Here is a 20,791-nt window from a genome sequence, read left to right on the forward strand (position 1 = left end):
TGACGCAAATCGAGCAGAGCTAAGTTGTAGCTCATGGCCAGCTCAAGCTAAACATACTCAAGCTTTTGGTGAGTCCGAGTTAGGGCTGACCCACCCATACAACTAATAAACGGGTTCAGGTTTTGTCTGGTCACGGAAATAGAATCTTAGAAATTTACTTTTCATTAAACATGTATGTACAATATTCGGTTCGGTCAGGTACCCGGCAAAAAAGCCAAGGTCAGGTACTCGACAAAAATCATGACCCAAACCCGATCTGCATATTGCTTGGGTCAGGTTCGCGGGTTGGGTCGGCTACCCGATACAAGCCGGACCCATTGACAACCGTAGTCCGAGATGATGGAGTAGAGCTTAGAGTCGTCTCTCTAACTCTAAGACAAGGAAGGAAGGCTCTTCTGCTCGCGCGAGCGCGAGCGCGAGCGCGAGCGCGAGCGCCTAACCTCGTTTGGTTCTGGAGCTGAAGCAAACAAAGGTCACGATCTTGTTCGCGCCATGACCAACCACGGATCTGCCGCGAGCAAAGAGGACGCGCGGCACTCCTCGGACTTGTCGGCTACTCCCAACGGCTGCAGATTCTCGAAAGCCGCCGTCGCGTCGGCGTTGCTGGTTCTGGACGCTCTCCTCACCTCGCTCATCGTCGCATACGTTCCCTGTAGCCTTATTTCCCTTGATCTCCTTCTTCCTTACTTTGCACAAGTTGTTCTGATCTCTCCCTCTTATGATTCTCTTCCCGAATTGCAGATACCAAGATAGATTGGGACGCGTATATGTCGCAGGTACGAAAGGGCAATGTGCCCTCATACCCTTTCTGAGTTATTTCTTCCGCTTCTCTTAGATTTCTTGGGAGGAATTGAGTAATTGATAGTCTATAGGTGCTTTTGGTGATGTGCCCACTTTCTTATGTTAATTTGATTCGGGGTGTGAGTGGTTTTCTATGATACGATTTGGGCTTTTCCTGTTTTGGTTGTTTTGGGGAAATTGGGTATTTCGTTGACACACGAAATTGGTAGTTATCTAACAAATAGAAAAACAAACAGGTGAGTGGGTTTCTTGCAGGGGAGAGGAATTACGAGAATCTGAAGGGGGACACTGGGCCGTTGGTGTATCCTTCAGGGTTTCTCTATGTCTACTCTGCCATCCAGTTCATTACTGGTGGGAATGTCTTTCATGCCCAGGTACGTTTTTTTTTCCAGTATATGCTTTGGTATCTTCCAAACTATGAAAATGTGATGAACGATCTGTTCTGCATTGCGTTTGATGTTTATGTTTTGTATTATGGTTGCACTTGTGAATCGGTTTGGTTTATGTGTTCAGTAGTTTATGTTTTATAGTATGGTTGCACTTGTGAATCGGTCTGGTTTATGTATTTAGTAACTTCAACCTCTGTAGTTTCTGATCTAGTTATTTAGCGTCTCCTCTGGCAACTATACGTTGAAGATGGTTGCATCTTTGTGGGAGTTTGGGGAACTACTCATAGCCTCTCAAGGTGCTTCCTTGCTGATAAAAATGTTCAAAGGGCAACAGTTTCAGCATGGGTTTTAATATATAGTGCATGGCAAATTGCTACATCACAATGTTCTTGGCATTTAAAGCCTACCTAGTCATGACCTGGAAGGGGAAATATGATGCAGGGATTAGACACCAAAGGTAAAGGATTCATCGGTAACAGGGAAGGCACGGTAATCTTTTCAATTAATGTCAATAATAAACACTGTGGAGATTAGTAAAAGATACAGGAAGTGTAACTAAATGCCAAGTCTTCTATATGCAATGCCGGATCGATGAAAAAGAACAACTCACGAATATGATACTGCCATGTTATTGAACTAACACTTTGTCATTTCATAAATTTAAGGCTATCTAATGACTAGAAACTTTTTAACTGCAGTAAAGTGTTCTAAAAGTGGTATTAGAGCTAAGTCCATGTTTAGAAATAGTGGTTTGTTATTTGATCCATTGCGCAATTGTGAGTCACCGAAGCTAAAAAGGAGAACTAAAAAGCGTTGGACACTAATGCTTGCAATTTGATTTGTTTAATGGGTTAAAGATGGTCAATGCAGTTGAGGGAAGGGAAACTAAATAAAAATACAATGAGAAAAGGAACATGTGTTCCCAGGGGAGCATGACCTAGTCAACTCATGCTTAACAATGTTGGAGGAGTGTGGAGCCTGTTTCCTGCCCATATATAAATCCCTAATTTCTGTGGATCCAACTTCACTGTAAGTTGGTTGGGGGTTGAGGGGGGGGGGGGGGGGGGGTCCCGCCCCTTTGCCCATAAGGTGGGGATTCGGGGGTGTTAGCCTACGAGGTGATTTTTTTGGAGGGTAGTTATATAATTTTACCATAGACTCCTTGTTATATTCAACAGCACTAATAGACTCCTTGTAAAAATCGTAGACTCCTATTTAAAGGAGACAATCCGGCTCTTGTATTGTATCTCAATCAATAAAGAAGAAGACTAAGTGTGGTCCTGGAAGTAGGCAATTGTTGCTGAACCACGTAAAATCTTTGTCCTTCGTGTGGTTGTTTTTTTCCTTTTGTTTTTTCCCGTGTTTGTTTATTAGATCCATCGGTGGCTTGAAGCGTCGTTCCCTAACAAGTCATCCTCAATTTAGGTGTGTTTAACTGTTTACTTGAAACATGGTCTGATCGTTGCTTTCCTGATCCTTATAGATGCCAACTTACCACAAACACATGCTTTCAAATGGGGATATGTTGAGGATCCTTGTTTACCATAAATCACAAGCCATTACAATTTTTAGCTTATCCTCTTAACTCATCATTGTACTGTTATGTCTTCTTTCAAGCCATATTCTTTTAGATTTTAAATTATTTTGTTATTTCCTACAATTTCGACCCACCTTAAAATGTCCTTTTACTAGATCTTGCCACCAAGAACAATGAATCGTGGTAAAATAGGTCAGATGGTACAGATTTCCTCCTTGTGCATGTGTTGTGTTTCTATCTGGAGACTTGTTTTTTTTTGTAACTTGGGTTTATTGATGCAGGTCCTGTTTGGTATACTCTACATTGTGAACCTGGGAATAATATTTCTGATCTATGTAAAGACTGACGTGGTATGTAGCAACCCGCTAGATGTTTTAGAAGAATAATGCAGTATTTTTAGATTTTGAGTGCATGAATGGTTATGTTTTCTTGAATGCAAATCTGTTTGGAACTTTGGGTTGATATCATATTGATTCATGTTAATGAATACATGGATGTTAAGAATGAAGAATATCAACATTCTTATTTTGCAAATAGTGATGTTGATTTCTTGTATAGGTTATTGCTTTCTGGTATTGCTTACTGCTTGGAAAATGTTGCAATCTGTGGATCTGTAAAGTGAAGTTTAAAGTTTGGATCGATAATTACAACAAAATGTCAAAATCCATATCGGCCAAGAATTTCATTGAATTCGATATTTCAATTTTGTAATGCATTATAATGCTTTTGTCACTGGATAATATGTGCTGGAAATGCACATACAAGCTCATATATCACAATTGATGAAAACCTATCAGATGGTGACATGAAATAACGTTTTTTAAGATAACCATACATATGCCAACATCATACTAAAGTTACAAGTACGACTCCCTTTTCTCACATAATGTTGATACCCATACATATGCCAACATACTGCTGTTTTGCAAAATATTCTCTATCACCTGTACGTATGTGAATATGAGATTGGTGAGATTTTTTGTGGTGTAGAATACAGTAATAAAGTGCTGTATATATCCTTTGGTTGTGAAGACTGAAGACCTAAGAACCTGTTGTTAATTGGGTGTGGCTAGGTCTAGAAAAGGTTGGTGGCATATAGAGGTTTCCATCAGCTCGACGTTTTTGCATCATTTGGATAGAGATTGAGCGGGAAACTTTTGTAACTTAAATGTATATTTAACATCTTGTGACACTTCTAAAATAGTCTCAATTGGATAAAGGAAAATTTATTCTGTTCACATTCCTATGATCATTTCATAATCTTGGTCATTCTTACCCAGGAACCAACCTGAATACACCTGGTTTTAACAAATTGAATTAGGCCTTTCATCCCACCCAAACCCATACCCCTATTGGGAGGTGTTTGTCCAACCATATAAGACACTTCATTGAACGCTCATGCTAGGTTAAACATAACTTGGATGCTCAGGCATTTTACATCTTTGCCACTCTGGCTGAAGCTATATTACTCGCTTGGGGAGTGAGTGATCACATTGAACTTGATGTATTTTGGTATACAACCCTTAAGGTCATTGTGGTTGGACCCCTGGTGTCAGGTTATGGAGCTCTACATGTCAACCATGAAGTGTCCGCATTGGCTGGTCACTGGCAACATAGAATAAAAAATCACATGGCCTTTGAAAAACTATACTGTAGTCAGCCTCATTGGCTGATCATAAGAGGTGCACTTGCACAGAATAATCTTCTAATCACCGATGTATGATTGTGATTGGAAAACTTATCCAACATTGCCTTTGTCTTATTATATATTTGTGTATACATTCTGAACTACTGTATTTTACTGATGACAGAGTTTATAACATTTTTGTTTATTGCATATAGTATTTCTGAATCTTTTTTTTATCATAAATTGCACTATTTCTGCAGTTGCCATGGTGGGCTTTTTGCTTGCTTTGTTTATCAAAAAGAATTCACTCCATATTTGTGCTTCGCCTCTTCAACGACTGTTTTGCCATGACATTTCTCCATGCAGCACTCGCTTTGATTCTTTATCAACAGTGGCATTTGGGGTTAATAATTTTCAGGTTGGTCACAGATCCTCTGACGTTCATTCAACTTAATAGTCATGTTTGTTTTGATGTATGCTTATTTGGTTATTTATCTTGCATTTAGCGGAGCTGTGTCAATCAAGATGAATGTGCTCCTTTATGCACCACCTTTGTTATTGCTATTGCTGAAGGTAATAGATGTCCTTTTGATCTTCTACTGAATCTCTTTTAGGTCAAGCAGTTTGTATTTCTGCAATTGATCCTTATCTATTTTTTGCAATAACTTTTGGTTCAGGGTATGCATGTAAGTGGAGTTGTAACTGCATTATCTAGTGCAGCATTGGTGCAGGTACATACTACACGCAGAATATTTTATTATTATTTAAAAAATGAGTCAATGTTTGGAGGATGCTGTGACATCTGAAAGGTGCCTACAGTGTGTGTAATTCAACAGTCACTGCTTAAACTCTCTTTAAGTTCTACACAAGTAGTTCATTTCTAGAATTCTCATAAATGTGCATGCATGCGTGCATGTACATGTGTATTTTCAGGTGAAGCCACCACCTACCTGATCTCCCAAACAAATACTATTCACCTACAATTAAGTGGTCATTCTGTGGATGGCAAAACACAGACATCTATATACAATCTGCATGTCATTCATCTTTAGATTTTAGGGGTTTGTCCATGTATCATATCTCTATGGAATCTCAAATCAATAGGCAGCTGCAAAATGACTTTTTGTGAGTGCTATATCAGCTTGTGGCACACTTGTGTAAAACTTATTGTGGGATCTCAGTTAAGCTTGGCATGCCCTTTGTGTCTCTTCTATTTCTTGTTAATTTAATTGCTTGAAATTTTAGTTTATGCATTTTGTATAAGCATGTGGTCTCTTCTAATTCCATAGTATTTTACAAACCTAGTGAATTACACTGCAGATTGCACTGGGACTACCCTTTTTGTTAAAGCACCCACTTGAGTATGTATCAAGAGCTTTCAACCTTGGCCGAATTTTCATCCACTTCTGGTGCGTCATTGAATATAACTTTTCGCTAATCAGGTTTTACATGATAATGAAGTAGTTAAAATACTAGTTTTCTGTGCGTGTGTTGCATGAGAGAGAGATAAAATAAATGTACATGCACATGTGCCTTATGGTAAAAAAAGCAATTAGATTGTGCTTATTGTTTTGCTGCATGTGTTCATGATAATAACATTTTCAACGTTTATTTATCAGGTCTGTGAACTTCAAATTTGTTCCTGAAGACATTTTTCTGTCAAAGGAATTTGCTGTCAGCTTGTTGGCTATACATCTCACGTTACTAGCCTTGTTTGCCCATTTTCGATGGTGCAAGTAAGAATTTTCATGACCCTGTTATTTTTACTTCTGACCATGCTAAACTAACTTTTCTTGAAGTAGTACCACATTCTAGCATGCTATGCTACGCCACATAGACATGCACATGGGTGTGGAGCATGACACAAGCACGCTATGCAGTCAAAGGAAAATGTAGATTGTATAGATTAAAATGACATGATAATGTCTGCAAAAAAAAAATTGCAAATTCATATAGGCAGATAGAACATTAAAAACTAAGAGGAAGAGGGAGCAGAGATGATCGTTATTAACTCTGTTTTTAAGGTCTTCTTTTTATGATATCAATAGATAAAAATAAACATAATGTAATGATGTCATAGACCTTCCCAACCCAGCTAAAGTGGAAGAAAGGCTTTAATTTTATTTCTCATTCACAAAAAGTGATAAAAAAGGGCAGAATTTTAATTAAACATGAATGGAAGACACCTGAAAGGAAAAAAACAGCAAAAAAGAAGCGCAGTTTAAACATATAATTAGGATTTGAAGATGGAACTTTTAGCTTCATAATTGATCATGGAGAAGGATGGGTAGTGCTCCTTTATAAAATGGGGAGGATGTAGGGTTTCTTTAAATGATTTTGCCATGAAATGAGCTGGCATGCTATGTGCGCTAGTACTTTTTCCTTTTTTTTGGTTGGGGTTGGGGGTTGGGTTGTGGGCGGGGGAGGGAAGAAGTTTGTACTACAAATTTTGAATCTCTTTGAATCTCACTATAATGAGTTTAAATTTGGAAGGGGAATATATTTTTTTTCAGTTTGGAACACAATTTTATTTTTAGCTAGTTAAACAAAAGTGTTATATGTAATCCTTCCTAAAGGACAGATTTGGCCAGAGATGCCATTATTGTGTCTGACACAACTTTGACTGTGTCTAGCACGTGTTGAAAGCATTTTGCCTGTGTGATTGTTTTGATCTCCAAGACGAGGGATATGTAACATGTTCCTAAGCCATCCAATTACCATCAAATTTTATGGTTTTTGTTTCAATTGTTTTATTTTGCTCAGGGAACTTAAACGATATCATTTGCTTAGTCACTTTTTTGTCACTCTTTGTGCAATATAGCCTTTTCGACCAAACTTATTTATTTGATGATTTTTTATGTAGATGTTCTTTTCAATGAACTTTTCAGTTGGATACAAGTGATTGAGTCTGTTTTTTCATTTTTGCAGGCATGAAGGAGGGCTTTTCCGCTTCCTGTTCTCCAAGCTTATGGAGTTGAAAAATAGAAATGTCTATCAATTGTTTATTTGTGATTCATCCTCCAGGCTCACTAAACAGCGTAAGAATGAAATTTCATTAGGAAGTAAGACATTTTTCTTGTTTTGAGTTTGAAAGTGTGTTACGAAATGGAGCAGATATGGCAACTTTAATGTTCACTGGGAACTTCATTGGCATTGTGTGTGCTCGATCTCTGCATTATCAGTTCTATTCCTGGTAAGTTGCGGAATTAAATGTTTGAATGTTGATTGATATCCAAACATCACTTATAACTGTTGCTGCCTAGCAGTTTTAAACAACTTAAAACTGTTTTATCTGTTAAAATTTTGAATGACTATATATTCTTTTTCAAATTTTGAGTTGAAGTGAGGGCTCTTGGACCCTAATATCATATCTAAATGCTATAAACATGGGAGGTTTATTTTATTAAAGAAACATAGCTGACGTATTGGAGAAAACAATGATACTCATCCTCTAAGAACTTCTTCCCAAGTAAATTCAACTTCAATTGCAGTTTAACTTTGCTGTGTAGTCTTTATTAGCCATGGTTGGTTCAGTTGTCTCTTCAGTAGTAGAATTGTGTAGACTGATAAACACGTAAGGGGGTGTTTGATTGCACCCTCAGAATGTACTTTGGATTAAACAGGTACCTGTTTTACAAGTTTTGTTTGTTCGGTAAGTCTTTTCCAGCTCATACCTGCATGTTGACCTACTGTCTAATTTTATCCAAAATGTACTCTATTCATTCATTTTTTCCTGAAATGTGTAACGAAACACCCCCTAATGTTTACCTAGAATTTGATTCTTGTAGTTAAATTTGTTGTTGCATTCTTATTCTAGATTGTGTTTGCATTTAGCCAATATAATTGAGATTTCAGTAATCTTATGTGTCTTATAGCTAAATGACTAAAGTTTCATGCTGAACAGATGATCTTGCAAACTTCCTAAATGTTGAATGTTTATATATTTCTAGAAAAACAAGAATTATTAGTGAAAATGTAACCAGTAGTGGAACTACCAAAAACAAAAGGGAGAAACCCAATTTTCTCACAATCTGGTGAATATTGTGATATCTGAAACCACTATGAAAAGAAAAAAAACATCTTGGATTCTGTAGTCTGTCACAGAGTCATGAAGTATGTGCTGTGAAAAGGGAAAAGTCATCATATGATAAGCCACATCTTGCATTCTTTATTAGTAGGGATACCAAGCCATGCAATGATTTGAATCTGCTGAAATGATGGTTAAGTTAATCATGTTCTAATAGAATAGCATAACGATTGATATTAACATTTTCTTTTGGAGCATAAAGAATCAATCTATCAGTCAAAGGAAATCTTGACACACTAAGAACAGCTGAAATCGAAAGGCAGAATGCATTGACCTTCCAAAAAAAAGGTAAATGAGAAAAGTAAAAAGGGAAATGAATCATAATCTAACAAAGTAATATAAGAGTGGATGTATAACAAATTTCTTTTCGAGCATAAAAGAATAATCATATCAAGAAACAAAAATCTAAAAATCTTGAAACACAAGAAGAAATAGCCAAAATGAAAATTCAGCAATGCAGCAACAAAATTCACAGGAATAATTGAGAGAAAAAAATTGATATGAAAAGAAAGAGGTGTTTGCTCCTCTTTCTGATCAGAAATATGGACTCCTTTCGTGAATTAGTCAGTCTGAGTTTGATCCAATTGCCTCTAGTTATATATAGTGACTAAATCTTTGCTGCTAAAACTCTATATGAACTCAAAAGGGAAGAATAAAGAAAAGGATTCAAAGTCGTACTTAAATATCATGTGTGAGAGAAGGTAATGTCCTCAATCACTTAGGCAAATATAGGTCTCTTAAGGCCTATGTAAACCTTGGAAAAGGTTCCGAGTCTCAAGTTTTAATTTGTAACAGGTGTAGTCTATCTATGGATCTCAAGGACTCAAATTTCCTATAGTACAGGCAGACATTTTGAATTCAATGCCCAATATCATTATAGAAATAGATAAATAAATCGTGAAAATAATAAACTGTAGGGTAAAATTGGCATGAATTACAAGCATGAATGAGCACTGAGCCAACAGTACAACATTCTTATCCATATGTGCAAGCTAGACTTTATCCTTTGTACGCAGTGACCTGAAAGCTTCTTGAAATAGGGTTCCATGTGTGGTTGTAACAAACAAAAGCACCTTGTCCTTTTCTTTAGGTGGTATAGTAACAAAGCTAGGTATATATCATCAGTTCACCAACCAAGAAAAATTATTGATTGTCATCTTTTTAGTAAAATATATTCACTCTTGGTGTGATTATAAATCATTGACAGAAATTATGGTTGAAACAGAAAGATTGAGAGCAAATAAGAGAGATACTCATATCAAGTGGCCAAATTAAATCACGTGGGATTGCTGATTTTCAATGATTACATCTCAAACTTGGTAATAGGATATAGCTTTTTATACAACACCACTATGACATTCCAATCCTGCCCTCTTGGTTATGGATTTTATGTATTCTTTTTTCTTGGTAAGTGTGTTGTTTACTCACTTGGCTGATGACATTTGGATTCCTGCATCTTTTGCTTTCTGGATCGAGAATGATTGTCTTTTTTGCAGGTATTTTTATAGTTTGCCCTTTCTTTTGTGGAAGACGCCTTTTCCATCTTACCTTAGGTAAAAAGCTGTTCACAAGCTACTCTTCTTTTGTCTGTGTTTGCTATTTAATTGCACACTCAAGCATATTCCTTTTTTTTCCAATAGAAACCTGTTGCAGGGACACATCTTACACTAGGGGGACGTTCGGTTCGTTCCCACAGAATCACTTTCTCATGGGAACCTGAGAAAGCGATTCTAAAAGCCTGAAATCTCATGTTCAACCGAACATGAGATTTCAGGCAGCTTGTGATTTCGAATCGTTCTGATTCAAAATCACAGCAACCCGTGAGATTTCAAAAATCTCATGGGTTGCCCTGGGATTTGGAATCAGAATGATTTTAAATCATTCATATTCCAAATCCCGTCTAGTTGAGGCACCCGAACCCCTAGGTATGTCCCCTATGACGTGACCTGACACGGACAAACGGCACTGAGTACTCTCTGACATGGTTTGGAGTTGGACACACTTTTGACCATGTCCCTATGCAAAAATTGTCTTTTTTATTTATGCAGTATTGCTGCACACCTAGCATGCAGCATCCATCTCATCATTTCAGCACATCTCGAGAAATGTCAAGATGGATGGCTGTCAAGCAGACACTGCATATAATTTGAAGTCTTTTATAAAAGGTTTTTTTAAATGTAAGTAATTATTAAAATAGTGTAAGCATGGAATGACATGATATGAAAGGGAGGTATTAGTTACAGGAGGACAAGGGTTCAAATGACATCCTTGAATGACAAGCTCTTTATTGTTGCAAAGACGATTATATGAGCAAATACATAAGGGCATATTGGAATTAAAAATAAAATGATCTACTATCCTTATCAACATGGAAGTTTGAGACAAAATATTCTGGAATGTCACCATCATTGTCATTTGTAAGAATGCCCCTAAACTTTGAAAATCCATGAAAATGCCACCATTTGATTTTTTAATAAAAAATCAAATCTCTCTCTCTCTCTCTCTCTCTCTCTCTCTTTGTATATACATGAACACATACACGTCCTTATGTCTTAATTTTAAAAATCTTCAAATCCCTGACTTTTATTCACATTGTCTGTGTCCATATCCGTGTGTGGCATAAATTTGATGTTATTTCTTTGTCCAGACTAATGCTGTTTGCCGGAGTGGAGCTTTGCTGGAATGTATATCCCTCCAACTTCTATTCCTCCTTTGCACTGTTAATTATTCATCTAGCTATACTGTGGGGCCTGTGGATTGCCCCGTGTGAATCTTCTTACCTCGACACAAAAGGATCTGGAGCCAAAGAAGACTGATTCATATGCTTGTACCACTCTATCAATGGCTATGATTGCATGCACAGTGTCACAGTTATGCAGATTGAGATTTTATTTACCAATTGAAGCCATTTAAATGCCCAATTGAAGAAAACTTTTTGGTCAAATGAGATGTCTGGACTGGTGAGAGCCAAAATATCTTAACCAAAGGAATTCAGGTTTTGAATCCCAGAGCATGACTATCAAAAACAGAGAACTTTTGGCCATGTATCTCCTGACAATGTTATTGGTCTGTCTTATTTATTGGATTTGTTGATGCTTTGTTCAGTTGGGCTAGTAGCCAAGAATTTGGTTCTTCCAGTTGTTACCTGTTTGGAATTATCATACATGCTGATGCTTAGCTTGGTAATTGTTTGCAACTGCCCTGAGTTGGCCTCTGTGTTGGGTTTTGTCAGGGGACCACTGTGAACAAATACATTCAAGGGGATATTGTACTTTTATGAATTTCAAGTTACCAGTAACTGGAACCATTTGTTGCTTGTGAAAATCGGCGCACCATGTAACTGTTTATCTTGAAGCCCAACCCCGTGATTTCATTTCTGTGTTTTCTCAAGTATAGCGTATGGCTGTCTCATTCCCTAAGATTGGTTAAACCCCCCAGTTTGATGATACAAGCAATGGATACCAAGTATGGAATTGTTTGTAGACATGTTGCTTTCTATTTTTAACATAAAAGTTGTCAGAGAGAGAGAGAGGTTTTCTTAACGGCCTTCCAAATGCTTTTGTGGCTGTGTTTGAAATGGGAGCACCGTAGGGATTAGGAATTCCTATATCATAAGGAAACTCTATTCCATGGACATTGAGTTTTAACATCTCCCTCTTTGACCAAATAGTGATTGAATTTGTTGAAAATGTCGCACTCAACCCAAAAAGTAAGAAGGAAGAATTGACCAACGGGGGGCTCCGCACGGTTGGTGAGAACTGTTAGTGCACGTCTCCTTGTGGTGGGACGTTGCATGTTCAAAACACAGTGGTACGGTGGGGGTCTGCCTAACCCCAGCTTGCCTTTCAAAAAAAAAGAAGAAGAAGAATTGGATCAAAAAGGAATTTTCTGGCTCTGGGATCGTTTGGTACCTTCATTTCCGTGAATTCCAAACATGAGCATCAAGGTAATTGATTAAGAGCATGATTATAAAACACATTTGAGGATGGTTGTAAAGAAAAAGAGACTGCACTGAAGAAGTTTGAAACATTTCTAAAAATGTCTAAACAATTTAAAATTTAAAAAATAGCCCAAAAACCTTTCTTCGATGTTGATGCCTCGTGATGTCAAGATGCTTATCATCTTGGAAAACTTGTTCTTCATGAGTCATGTTGGCTGTTTCTTTTCTCTTTCTTCTTTTTTGACATTTAAGGAAGAGAAAACCTGGATCAAGTGGTGGGGCTTGGAAAATAAGAAGTCCTGCCGTATGACCCACTCCTAAGCTGTCAAAACCCCTCAGCCACCCCCTTTTGCCCACCAAGAAGCCCGCTGCTTTGCTACAACCTTCACCATGAACATCTTGAGCTAACCCACCTAGCCAAGTGTGCAGAACCCTTGTTACCCGGCTCAGACAACTAATGTTTAAATTCAAATAGGAGTGACCCAAGGGGGGTTGGCATAGTGGGGTGGGACCTTGGCTGTTAGACAAGCAGTCAAGGTACAATTCTCATGGGCATCGCCCCTCTGCGCAAGCAGATGCCTAGCATAGGCCCCGGGAGCAGAGATCCTAACATCGGAGTTTTATGTCGTCAGCAAGACAACTGTAAGCATGGCAGCCTGAGCCAGAGTGATCAGGTATTCTTGCGGGTTGCAGTTTTTTAGGGTTATAAATAAAAAAAGTTTGTTTAAATTAAATTAGGAGCGTCCATGTTTTAGGCCTGTTAAAAAAGTAAATCTTAACAAGTTGGACTCATGATTGGAATATTGGCCCATTCAGTTCCTCATCCTTATCCTTTGTCATTGGGTCCCGTTGGAATAATTAAATTACTCATAATGATTTATGTATTGATGGCTTATAAATAAAGTATATATACATACAGTTAACATTTAGTGCTATTGAAGGCAAAAAATTATATGGAATTATTGAGCTGGAAATCATAGGCTTTAGATTTCTTTTGTAGATTAAATCCAATGGATATAATCTAAAAGTTTTGTTTAGTGAAAAATGTGCTTTGACTCATATGATTGTGTCACATAAGTACGTTTTTTTAAGAGCTTCAATAATTAACGCTACAAAATAAACTAAAATTTCATGACTCAAACAATTATATTTTTAGATTGAAATAACCCAATCCAAGATTTGATCCTCAGCAAACAAGCCATCCTGAATACATCTATGTGGACAGATTGAGTTGATAAAGCTTGAACCTATGATTTGTAGCTCAATAGTTGCATATAATTTTGTGCTTTCAATATCACCAAATATTAACCCATATATAGAGTAATGGGTAGGTGTTAAATGAAATATGCTAAATGAGATTCTCAGGGTTTTTTTGGTTTTATTTCTAAATTCTGACCATACAGATGTGATCTATGTACTTGATTTTATAGGGATCAGCCCTTCAAAGGTTCGATTCCCACATGCCGGTGAGTTTTTATAAGGTTTGAAAAATAAACTGTCTAAAATCTTTGTAAAATTTTGAGGCTCCAAATATCATTTTTTTCATCAAAACACATGATCCCTGTGTGGATTCCTCGTAAATCGACCATGCCCAACACATTTATGAGGTCGGAACTACGAAAAAAATACGGGAAGAGCAGAAAAACTTATTTAGAAGCCTATCATTTAGCATATTTTATTTAGCACCTACCCATTACTCTCCATATATATATATATATATATATATATATATAGAGAGAGAGAGAGAGAGAGTATTGACATCAAGACCTTCCTTGACCATAACTATTCGATAATTTTTTTACCTTGCCATCCAGTTGGTGCTTGGGTGGTTCCTTATCATCAAATTGCTGGAACAGAACGGTCACATTGTTTTGTTGTTTTCTTATGTAATCTGTAAAACTTTTTTCGTCGTTTTGTGGAATTTTAAACTTTCCAAAGCTATCAGGTCATTTCCTCTAATTGTAATGAGGTGAACGAAACCTTGTTGTCTGTGAATTCGTGGTAACCAAGTGCCTCAACATAAAAAAATAAATAAATATTGGTGATAAAAAGAAGCCCAACGTCAGATGAGGTGCCAATATACAGTTGGTCATGTTCACATAATTGTCTTATCTAGTTGGAGGTCATGGATGCAAGCTGTATCGGCCCAATCTGACTACTGAGATGAGTTCAACATGACCTTTTTTGGTTCAAATCCCAACTTGGTTCAATTCTTTTGAGTGATAAAAATTTTGGTACATTGTGAGCCATTGATTTAGAAAATCATGACAATCCTTCGCGTTCACGGTTGCCCCTATCAGATGAGGGGAGCCCTCGTGAGCAATTGATTACAAATAGATTACTAGTGTGCATTTAAAAAGTTTGTGTCCATTGTTGAAAATTTAATGGTTCTTGTTGAAAAATTAATGGTTCTTGTGGAAAAATTAATGGTTCAAGAAAATCTGAGTTTTGAATGACGTGGGTCAATTGATTCTTTGTTCTTTTTTCCACAAAGCATTGAGGTGTAAAATTTAACTGTTGAATTGATTTTACCATCATGTGCAAGAAGAAAACAAGTTGGCAGCTCATCAATTAGAGAGACAAGACAATGTCCGATCAAATATTGACTTGTTAAGCTGGGCAAGGAATTCTGTCCTTTTCTTTTCCCTTTCTTCTTCTTAATTCCTTCCTTGATTTCCATGGAAAAGGAAGGGATCTTTCACTTTTTTAGCGACTAACTTTCAAAAGGAGAAACTTATCAACTTACTTTTTCCTTTTTTCTGGTTTTTAAGAACCTAGCTTTTTTCTCAAATTGCTGAAGTAAATTCCACACTTGTCTTTCTGATTTTCTGTCCAACATGGGTTTTAGAATCTAAACAATTACCCTTTATTTTTCTTTGTTTGAGTAGGTATATTGTTCTCTTAAATAAAGGGCATAAGTAACATGTAAATGACATGTTACAGAGAAACTCCAATTTTGCCTTTGTGCTGCTTCCAAAAGGGCACACCACAGCCTTTAAAATTGGAACATTGCCCATATACTCATATAGGATGTACATCTGACACATAAAGAGTTACTGCAAGAGTCTCATGGTCATGGATCTTGGTGTGAGCCCACCTTCTGCAACATCAGCTTTTTAAGACAGACTGCACAGATGTAAACATCACACGCCAACATGTCCCACATGTTGGAAGAGTGTGAAATTAACTTGATTTCTACTTTGATATAAATTCTTAATCTCATAGGATCAAATTTTTTTTTGAATTAGTTCTGTAATTTTACTCTTAATAGGTTGCCTTAGACTCCTTGTAGGGCAATCTGTCTCTTGTAATGTGCGTGGTATCTCAATTTCAATACAAGATCTTGACTGGCAACTCTTTTTGCCTAACTATGTAAAATCCTTGTTCTTCATGTGATTGATTTTTTTTTCTCATCTTCCCATTTTTTGCCTCTTTGATCTGTAGATAGTGTGATCTATCGATAGTGCATTGAGTGGTTCTCCCCAATGCCACATGCATGGCACTTGATCAAACGCAGTGGGGTCTCATGCAACATCGTTTTCATGCATGGTACTCTTTAGATTTCCTATACAAGTATATATGGTGATGAAGAGAGTAACCAATACAAGATTGCTAAAACTTTGAGATTGGTCATTACTAATTATTTATGCTGCTTGGAGGGGACCAATTCGATGTCTTGATCACTTTCAAGAGCTGCACATGCTCTCTTAATTAACAATTAAATACTTGGTAGTTGGCACTACCTCAAAATTAATACTTTGGTACTGCTGCTTAGGTGTACATGTTCATTGTATGAACAAACTTTTTCTCAACTCATCTTACATCTTCAACTCCACATGAATTTGTATAGGCCTTCATGAACGCTTTTAAGCTGACCTACTTAGCCAAGTGAATGGAGCCCTTGGGAAGAAAGGTCACTTTTTAAGCAGCGGCGCTGCATGCTTAGCATACAACTCCACTGCTAATGACCATCCATCTCAACATTTCTAGCAACGGACACTACACCCATCTCAAGAAATGCCAAGATGGATAGCTGTCAAGTAGGTCGCTGCATGCCCATCATGCAGCAACGCTGCATATAATGTGAACACACACACACACACAAAAAAAAAAACGGGTCGATAAATGCAATTCGCCCGGACATTTATGACAATTCACAAAGTCAAGCGTCTTTTGCGACTATCTCGGAAATCTCGGACACATTTCCGTAATTTACGCTTCGTCTTCTTCACCCCCTTGACAGATCCGACTCGGAAATTCTCCAGCTGATTCTCCGAGGACACACGCTCAGACGAATCGGATTCACGGAAACCGATTCGACAGAGCTTCAAGCCTTAAACCGTTTTTCACAGATACCGCCTGTCCAAAGAAGCCTCACCGGACTTGGCCGACTGCCCGAGGTGCTCTCTGAGAGTCACCGAGTCTGAGATTCCGTTTCCGATTCGAATCGGAAAAGTCCCACACCATCTTCACGCAATCGCCCAAAGAACCCAAAACGCAGAAGAACCGAGGCGAAGAACGGAAAAACATCAAATCCATACCGATCTAGATTTATTCATACATGTCTACAACGCCAGAGTTCCTCATTTCATATGCATGGATCAACAAGGAGAATAAAAAACCCAAAAAGGAAACGAGAAAAAAAGAAAGAAAGATAGATAGAGACAGAGAGATGAAGGGAACCCATAAACTAGGAGGAAACATCACCATACATTCAGAGTATCAGCCATGTAAACAAAATAATAAGGATGTGTACACATAAAAATCATGAAAACCCAGAAAACACATATTGGAAAGGAGGGCAGATTGGGATAGATAGAATCAACCGCGGGCACAGCGGGTGATTGCGGAGCAGCCTCGAGAGTAGGGGTTAGCCTGAGCGCCGGGACGGCAGTTGTAGTAGGAGGCACCGCGACGGGAGCAGGGAGTGCTGCCCCTGCTCAGCGCCCCGTAGCTGATGTACTGGTTCGTCTGAAGGATCCTCCGGTTGATCTCCGAGTCCATCCCCATCTCCACCTCGTCGCCGAAGCACTCTCCCATCGAACCACCGCACGCCGCCGGCCGGCCCGGAATCAAGCCCAGCCCTCCCTTCCCGCCCAGCACGCTGGCCCCCGCCGATACCACCACCACCATCATCGCCAACAACAAGAAGACTGCAAGCTTACGGATCGCCATTGCCAAGATCAAGATCTTTCGCTCTCTCTCTCTCTCTCTCTCTCCGTGGAAATGAGGGAATTAGGGCAGAGGGGTGAGGAGGAGAAACGAGTACCATGGGGTTATAGAGAAGAGAGCGTGTTGACTATAAATTTTTTTTTTGGATCAATTTTCAGCGGGGCCCATAAATTAAAACGGTTTTCATTAATAATTTTAATACAATCGAACGTAGTTTTAGCATTTTTCAAATGACAACCCTTGATGCACTTTAGATCCCGAAAATGCATAAAATCTCTACATTACCCCTACTCCTACACACGAAAAATCAAAGAAAAGCATGAACGACAACAGAAAACAGGAATTAAACTTCAATAAATAAAAAAATAGAGGTTTTCATTCATCAACTATTTTGAATAATACATATAAAGAGTATTTTATAAAATAAAAAAGAAAACCCTAATCTTAAATTAGATATGATATAGATCCATTACATATAGAAAGACTCAATTATAAACAAAACTCAAATATACAAAAAAAAAAACCCTAAACTAAAACAATGTAAGGCCATCTTGTGAATGTCACCGGGTTGATGGGATATCACAGGTTCAAAACCCACAGGTAGTGCCTCTTGCCACAAAGTTGAAACCGGGTGTACACACCCTTGATGGGCAGGGGAGGACTTCAAGGCCAAACAGAAGCAAGCCAATGTGCTGATGAGGTTTTCCCCTTGAATTATTAAAAAAAAAAAACTCATTTTTTTTCCATTTCACACTTTGGAAGCTTGAAACTATGTGCTTCTTTGAAATTATATAAACTTTATAAGGTGGCTTCTATGAAATAATAGGGATTTCTGATTTTTTTTTTTAAAAGAACTGACTTTATTTTTTCTATACTAGTTCATATGTGATTTATTTGTTACTACGGGGAAAGTGGAAACTAACTAACAGGTGAGGTTATTTGTTCAACCCAAGTTAAAAGTTTGAGGGATATTTGAAATGTAAGAGAACCTTGAGGGATTTATGAATTATAAAAAAAAAAACTACCCCAATTATTTGCGGCCCGTTGTAAGAAGGAAAAATCAGTGAATAATAAATAAAATATTTAATTCGAAAGTTTAAATATTGTGGGACAGGGAGACGTCTGCCGGCTTAGGGAGGCCACTCAGTTTGAACAGAGGACTTATCTGTGGTCACTCTGATTGTGAAATTACTGAAATAGCCTGCAATCTAAAGTTGATAGATGATAGAGTAGGGACGCAAACGGTTCCGATTCAGAACAGCTAAATACATGAGAGGATTCATATCGAAATTGGATATGGAACAGCTAAAAATTACAAAACCTTCCTCCTGGATCGGGCCCGTTTGCATCCCGATTCGTGAGCCGGTGGGTCTGGTGGGGGGACTTGGAAGGTTCCTCAGTGCGAGATTATAGTCCTGACCATCCGGCTTCATCCGTGTGTGGGCTAGGGCTGGTGCAAGGGTATTATCGTCCACAAAAATGTCCAAAACTGGACCCCAAAGCCGTCCTTGACCACCACTTTCAAGGGTTTGAGTCTTTCACTCGTTTTACGTGGGACCCACACCTCTTGTCATACCGTAGTAAGCGCCTCCGCGGACAACGCAATCCGCCAGCTGGTTTCAGCCCCACCTCTCTCTCTCTCTCTCTGCAACTTGCCAGCTGGCATCTCTCTCTCTCTCTCTCTCTCTCTCTCTCCCCGTGGTAAATATCAGCGAGAAAAACATTACGATATTTTAAAAGCCTAGTTTTTTCATAAAAAATATTCGTGAAAGTATTATATATGTAGCCATGTAGGTGTGCTTTAGTGTGTATTTGTGTGTCTATTTACGGCATTAATATCGCAACAAAAGCATGATATGTTTTTATAATAGGCTGTATTTTGAAATTATCGTATTTTTTTGGTATAATAGCACTGAAAATGTTACAAAAATCAGTGAAATTGGTGACGTGTGTATTCGGACTCGGATTCATCGGGTTTGCATGAAAGAGATCTATTTGACAAAACGACGCGACCCAATGACATATGGATTTTACGTGTATTTGGATCCAGATGTGACTCGGACTTGGGTTACGATTAGAACAGATCCAGATGCACATTGTAAATCTAACTCGGAACCCAATTATCAATCGGGTATGATGTACCTTACTGGATCCAACTAAATGGATTTGGATTCAGTTGAATATCCAACCCAGGACTGAACCGTTGACATCCATACGTGGATCATGGTCGGAGAGAGTAAATGGGCTGCACACGGACTGCATCATTACATACTCAAATCTTAAGAAACTGATTCTATTTTGGATCTGGATCCAAACTAGAGACGGACTAATAGAGCGAAATCCAGATTCAAAATTTACATGGTAATGTTTATTCTGGAGATAAAAGGTCCAGAACATGAATTTTGTAAACAAAAAGTGCAAACGGATTGGTTTAGAATCACATCAAGATATGGATCTAACAGAAAATATTGGTCATTAATTGAACAAGAAGATCGGATGATATGAACTGAAACACAAGTTAGGATCTTATGTTAAGATCCTTATCCAAGGACAAATTTTCAGATCTGAGATCCGAGTCAGACTGAATTGGGTGCATTTTCAAACCACGAGCGTAGGTGGCCTTAGCTGCAGGTTCTGAAAGGGCCCACCGAGATCCTTGTAGGCAGAAAATGGACTGAATTCAGGATGGACCTCATGGGCCAGATCCAGTTCTGACCAGGAATGACGAGGATCAACATGAGTGGAGTGGACCTGAGGTCCAAAACTAGAAATTACCCAGACCAGAGTCGGGCGTGAATAGCTCTTTTAGCCTGCCCAAACTAAAAGGCACGTCGGACCCACTAGGCTAGTCTGGCCCAGCTGAGGATGCACCCACACCGAGTTTGCATTAATGTCCAGCACCATCCAACCTAAATATGGGTCAAGTATTTGGTTGATTCCTCACTTTAATCATTTGCAGTGGTTGGCCGTTGCTCAGAAGTACATCCACTGCATCATGGATCAGCTTGTCCCGAGCACTAGAATTGTTGGTTCGGATCCGGGTCAGATCCAGGTCGAACTGGACCTGCACTAGATGTTACTGTTTGGGAACTTGTACTTCTGGTAGGAATTGAGAATTCGGCTGGAGTTCAGTCAGGTAGTCGCATAGTGTTTTTCAACCTTTGGGTGATTTTCAAATTGGTTCCTAATTTTTTTTTTGTATAATTCAAAAAAACTGATTAAATTTAAAAAGAAACGG

The 20,791-nt window shown here is 38.3% G+C and overlaps 2 protein-coding genes across 2 annotated transcripts; one reads left to right on the plus strand and one right to left on the minus strand.

Annotated features, from left to right (window-relative positions):
- The first annotated feature begins 340 nt into the window (after positions 1-340).
- On the plus strand, positions 341-11,765 carry ALG3 (asparagine-linked glycosylation 3). Its single transcript, XM_089999452.1, has 13 exons — positions 341-652; positions 742-776; positions 1,038-1,175; positions 3,009-3,077; positions 4,615-4,772; positions 4,861-4,927; positions 5,032-5,085; positions 5,675-5,763; positions 5,974-6,090; positions 7,283-7,392; positions 7,469-7,547; positions 9,938-9,994; positions 11,089-11,765. The coding sequence occupies exons 1-13, from the start codon at positions 493-495 to the stop codon at positions 11,255-11,257; spliced, it is 1,302 nt and encodes a 433-aa protein (XP_089855578.1). The 5' UTR covers positions 341-492; the 3' UTR covers positions 11,258-11,765.
- A 5,289-nt stretch (positions 11,766-17,054) lies between these two features.
- LOC149842808 (rapid alkalinization factor-like) lies at positions 17,055-17,606 on the minus strand. Its single transcript, XM_089999451.1, has one exon. The coding sequence runs from the start codon at positions 17,554-17,556 to the stop codon at positions 17,203-17,205; it is 354 nt and encodes a 117-aa protein (XP_089855577.1). The 5' UTR covers positions 17,557-17,606; the 3' UTR covers positions 17,055-17,202.
- Between the last annotated feature and the right edge of the window lie 3,185 nt (positions 17,607-20,791).

Source organism: Nuphar pumila, chromosome 3, assembly GCF_984573655.1.
Source record: "Nuphar pumila chromosome 3, dmNupPumi1.hap1.1, whole genome shotgun sequence".
Taxonomy (NCBI): domain Eukaryota; kingdom Viridiplantae; phylum Streptophyta; class Magnoliopsida; order Nymphaeales; family Nymphaeaceae; genus Nuphar; species Nuphar pumila.

Excerpts from the sequence above, each read along its gene's own strand:
- LOC149842808 (XM_089999451.1), bottom strand. The coding sequence starts at position 17,556 with ATGGCGATCCGTAAGCTTGCAGTCTTCTTGTTGTTGGCGATGATGGTG.
- ALG3 (XM_089999452.1), top strand. The coding sequence starts at position 493 with ATGACCAACCACGGATCTGCCGCGAGCAAAGAGGACGCGCGGCACTCC. Across the intron at positions 653-741 it reads CATCGTCGCATACGTTCCCT|ATACCAAGATAGATTGGGAC; the intron begins GTAGCCTTATTT and ends CCCGAATTGCAG. Across the intron at positions 7,548-9,937 it reads CATTATCAGTTCTATTCCTG|GTATTTTTATAGTTTGCCCT; the intron begins GTAAGTTGCGGA and ends TCTTTTTTGCAG.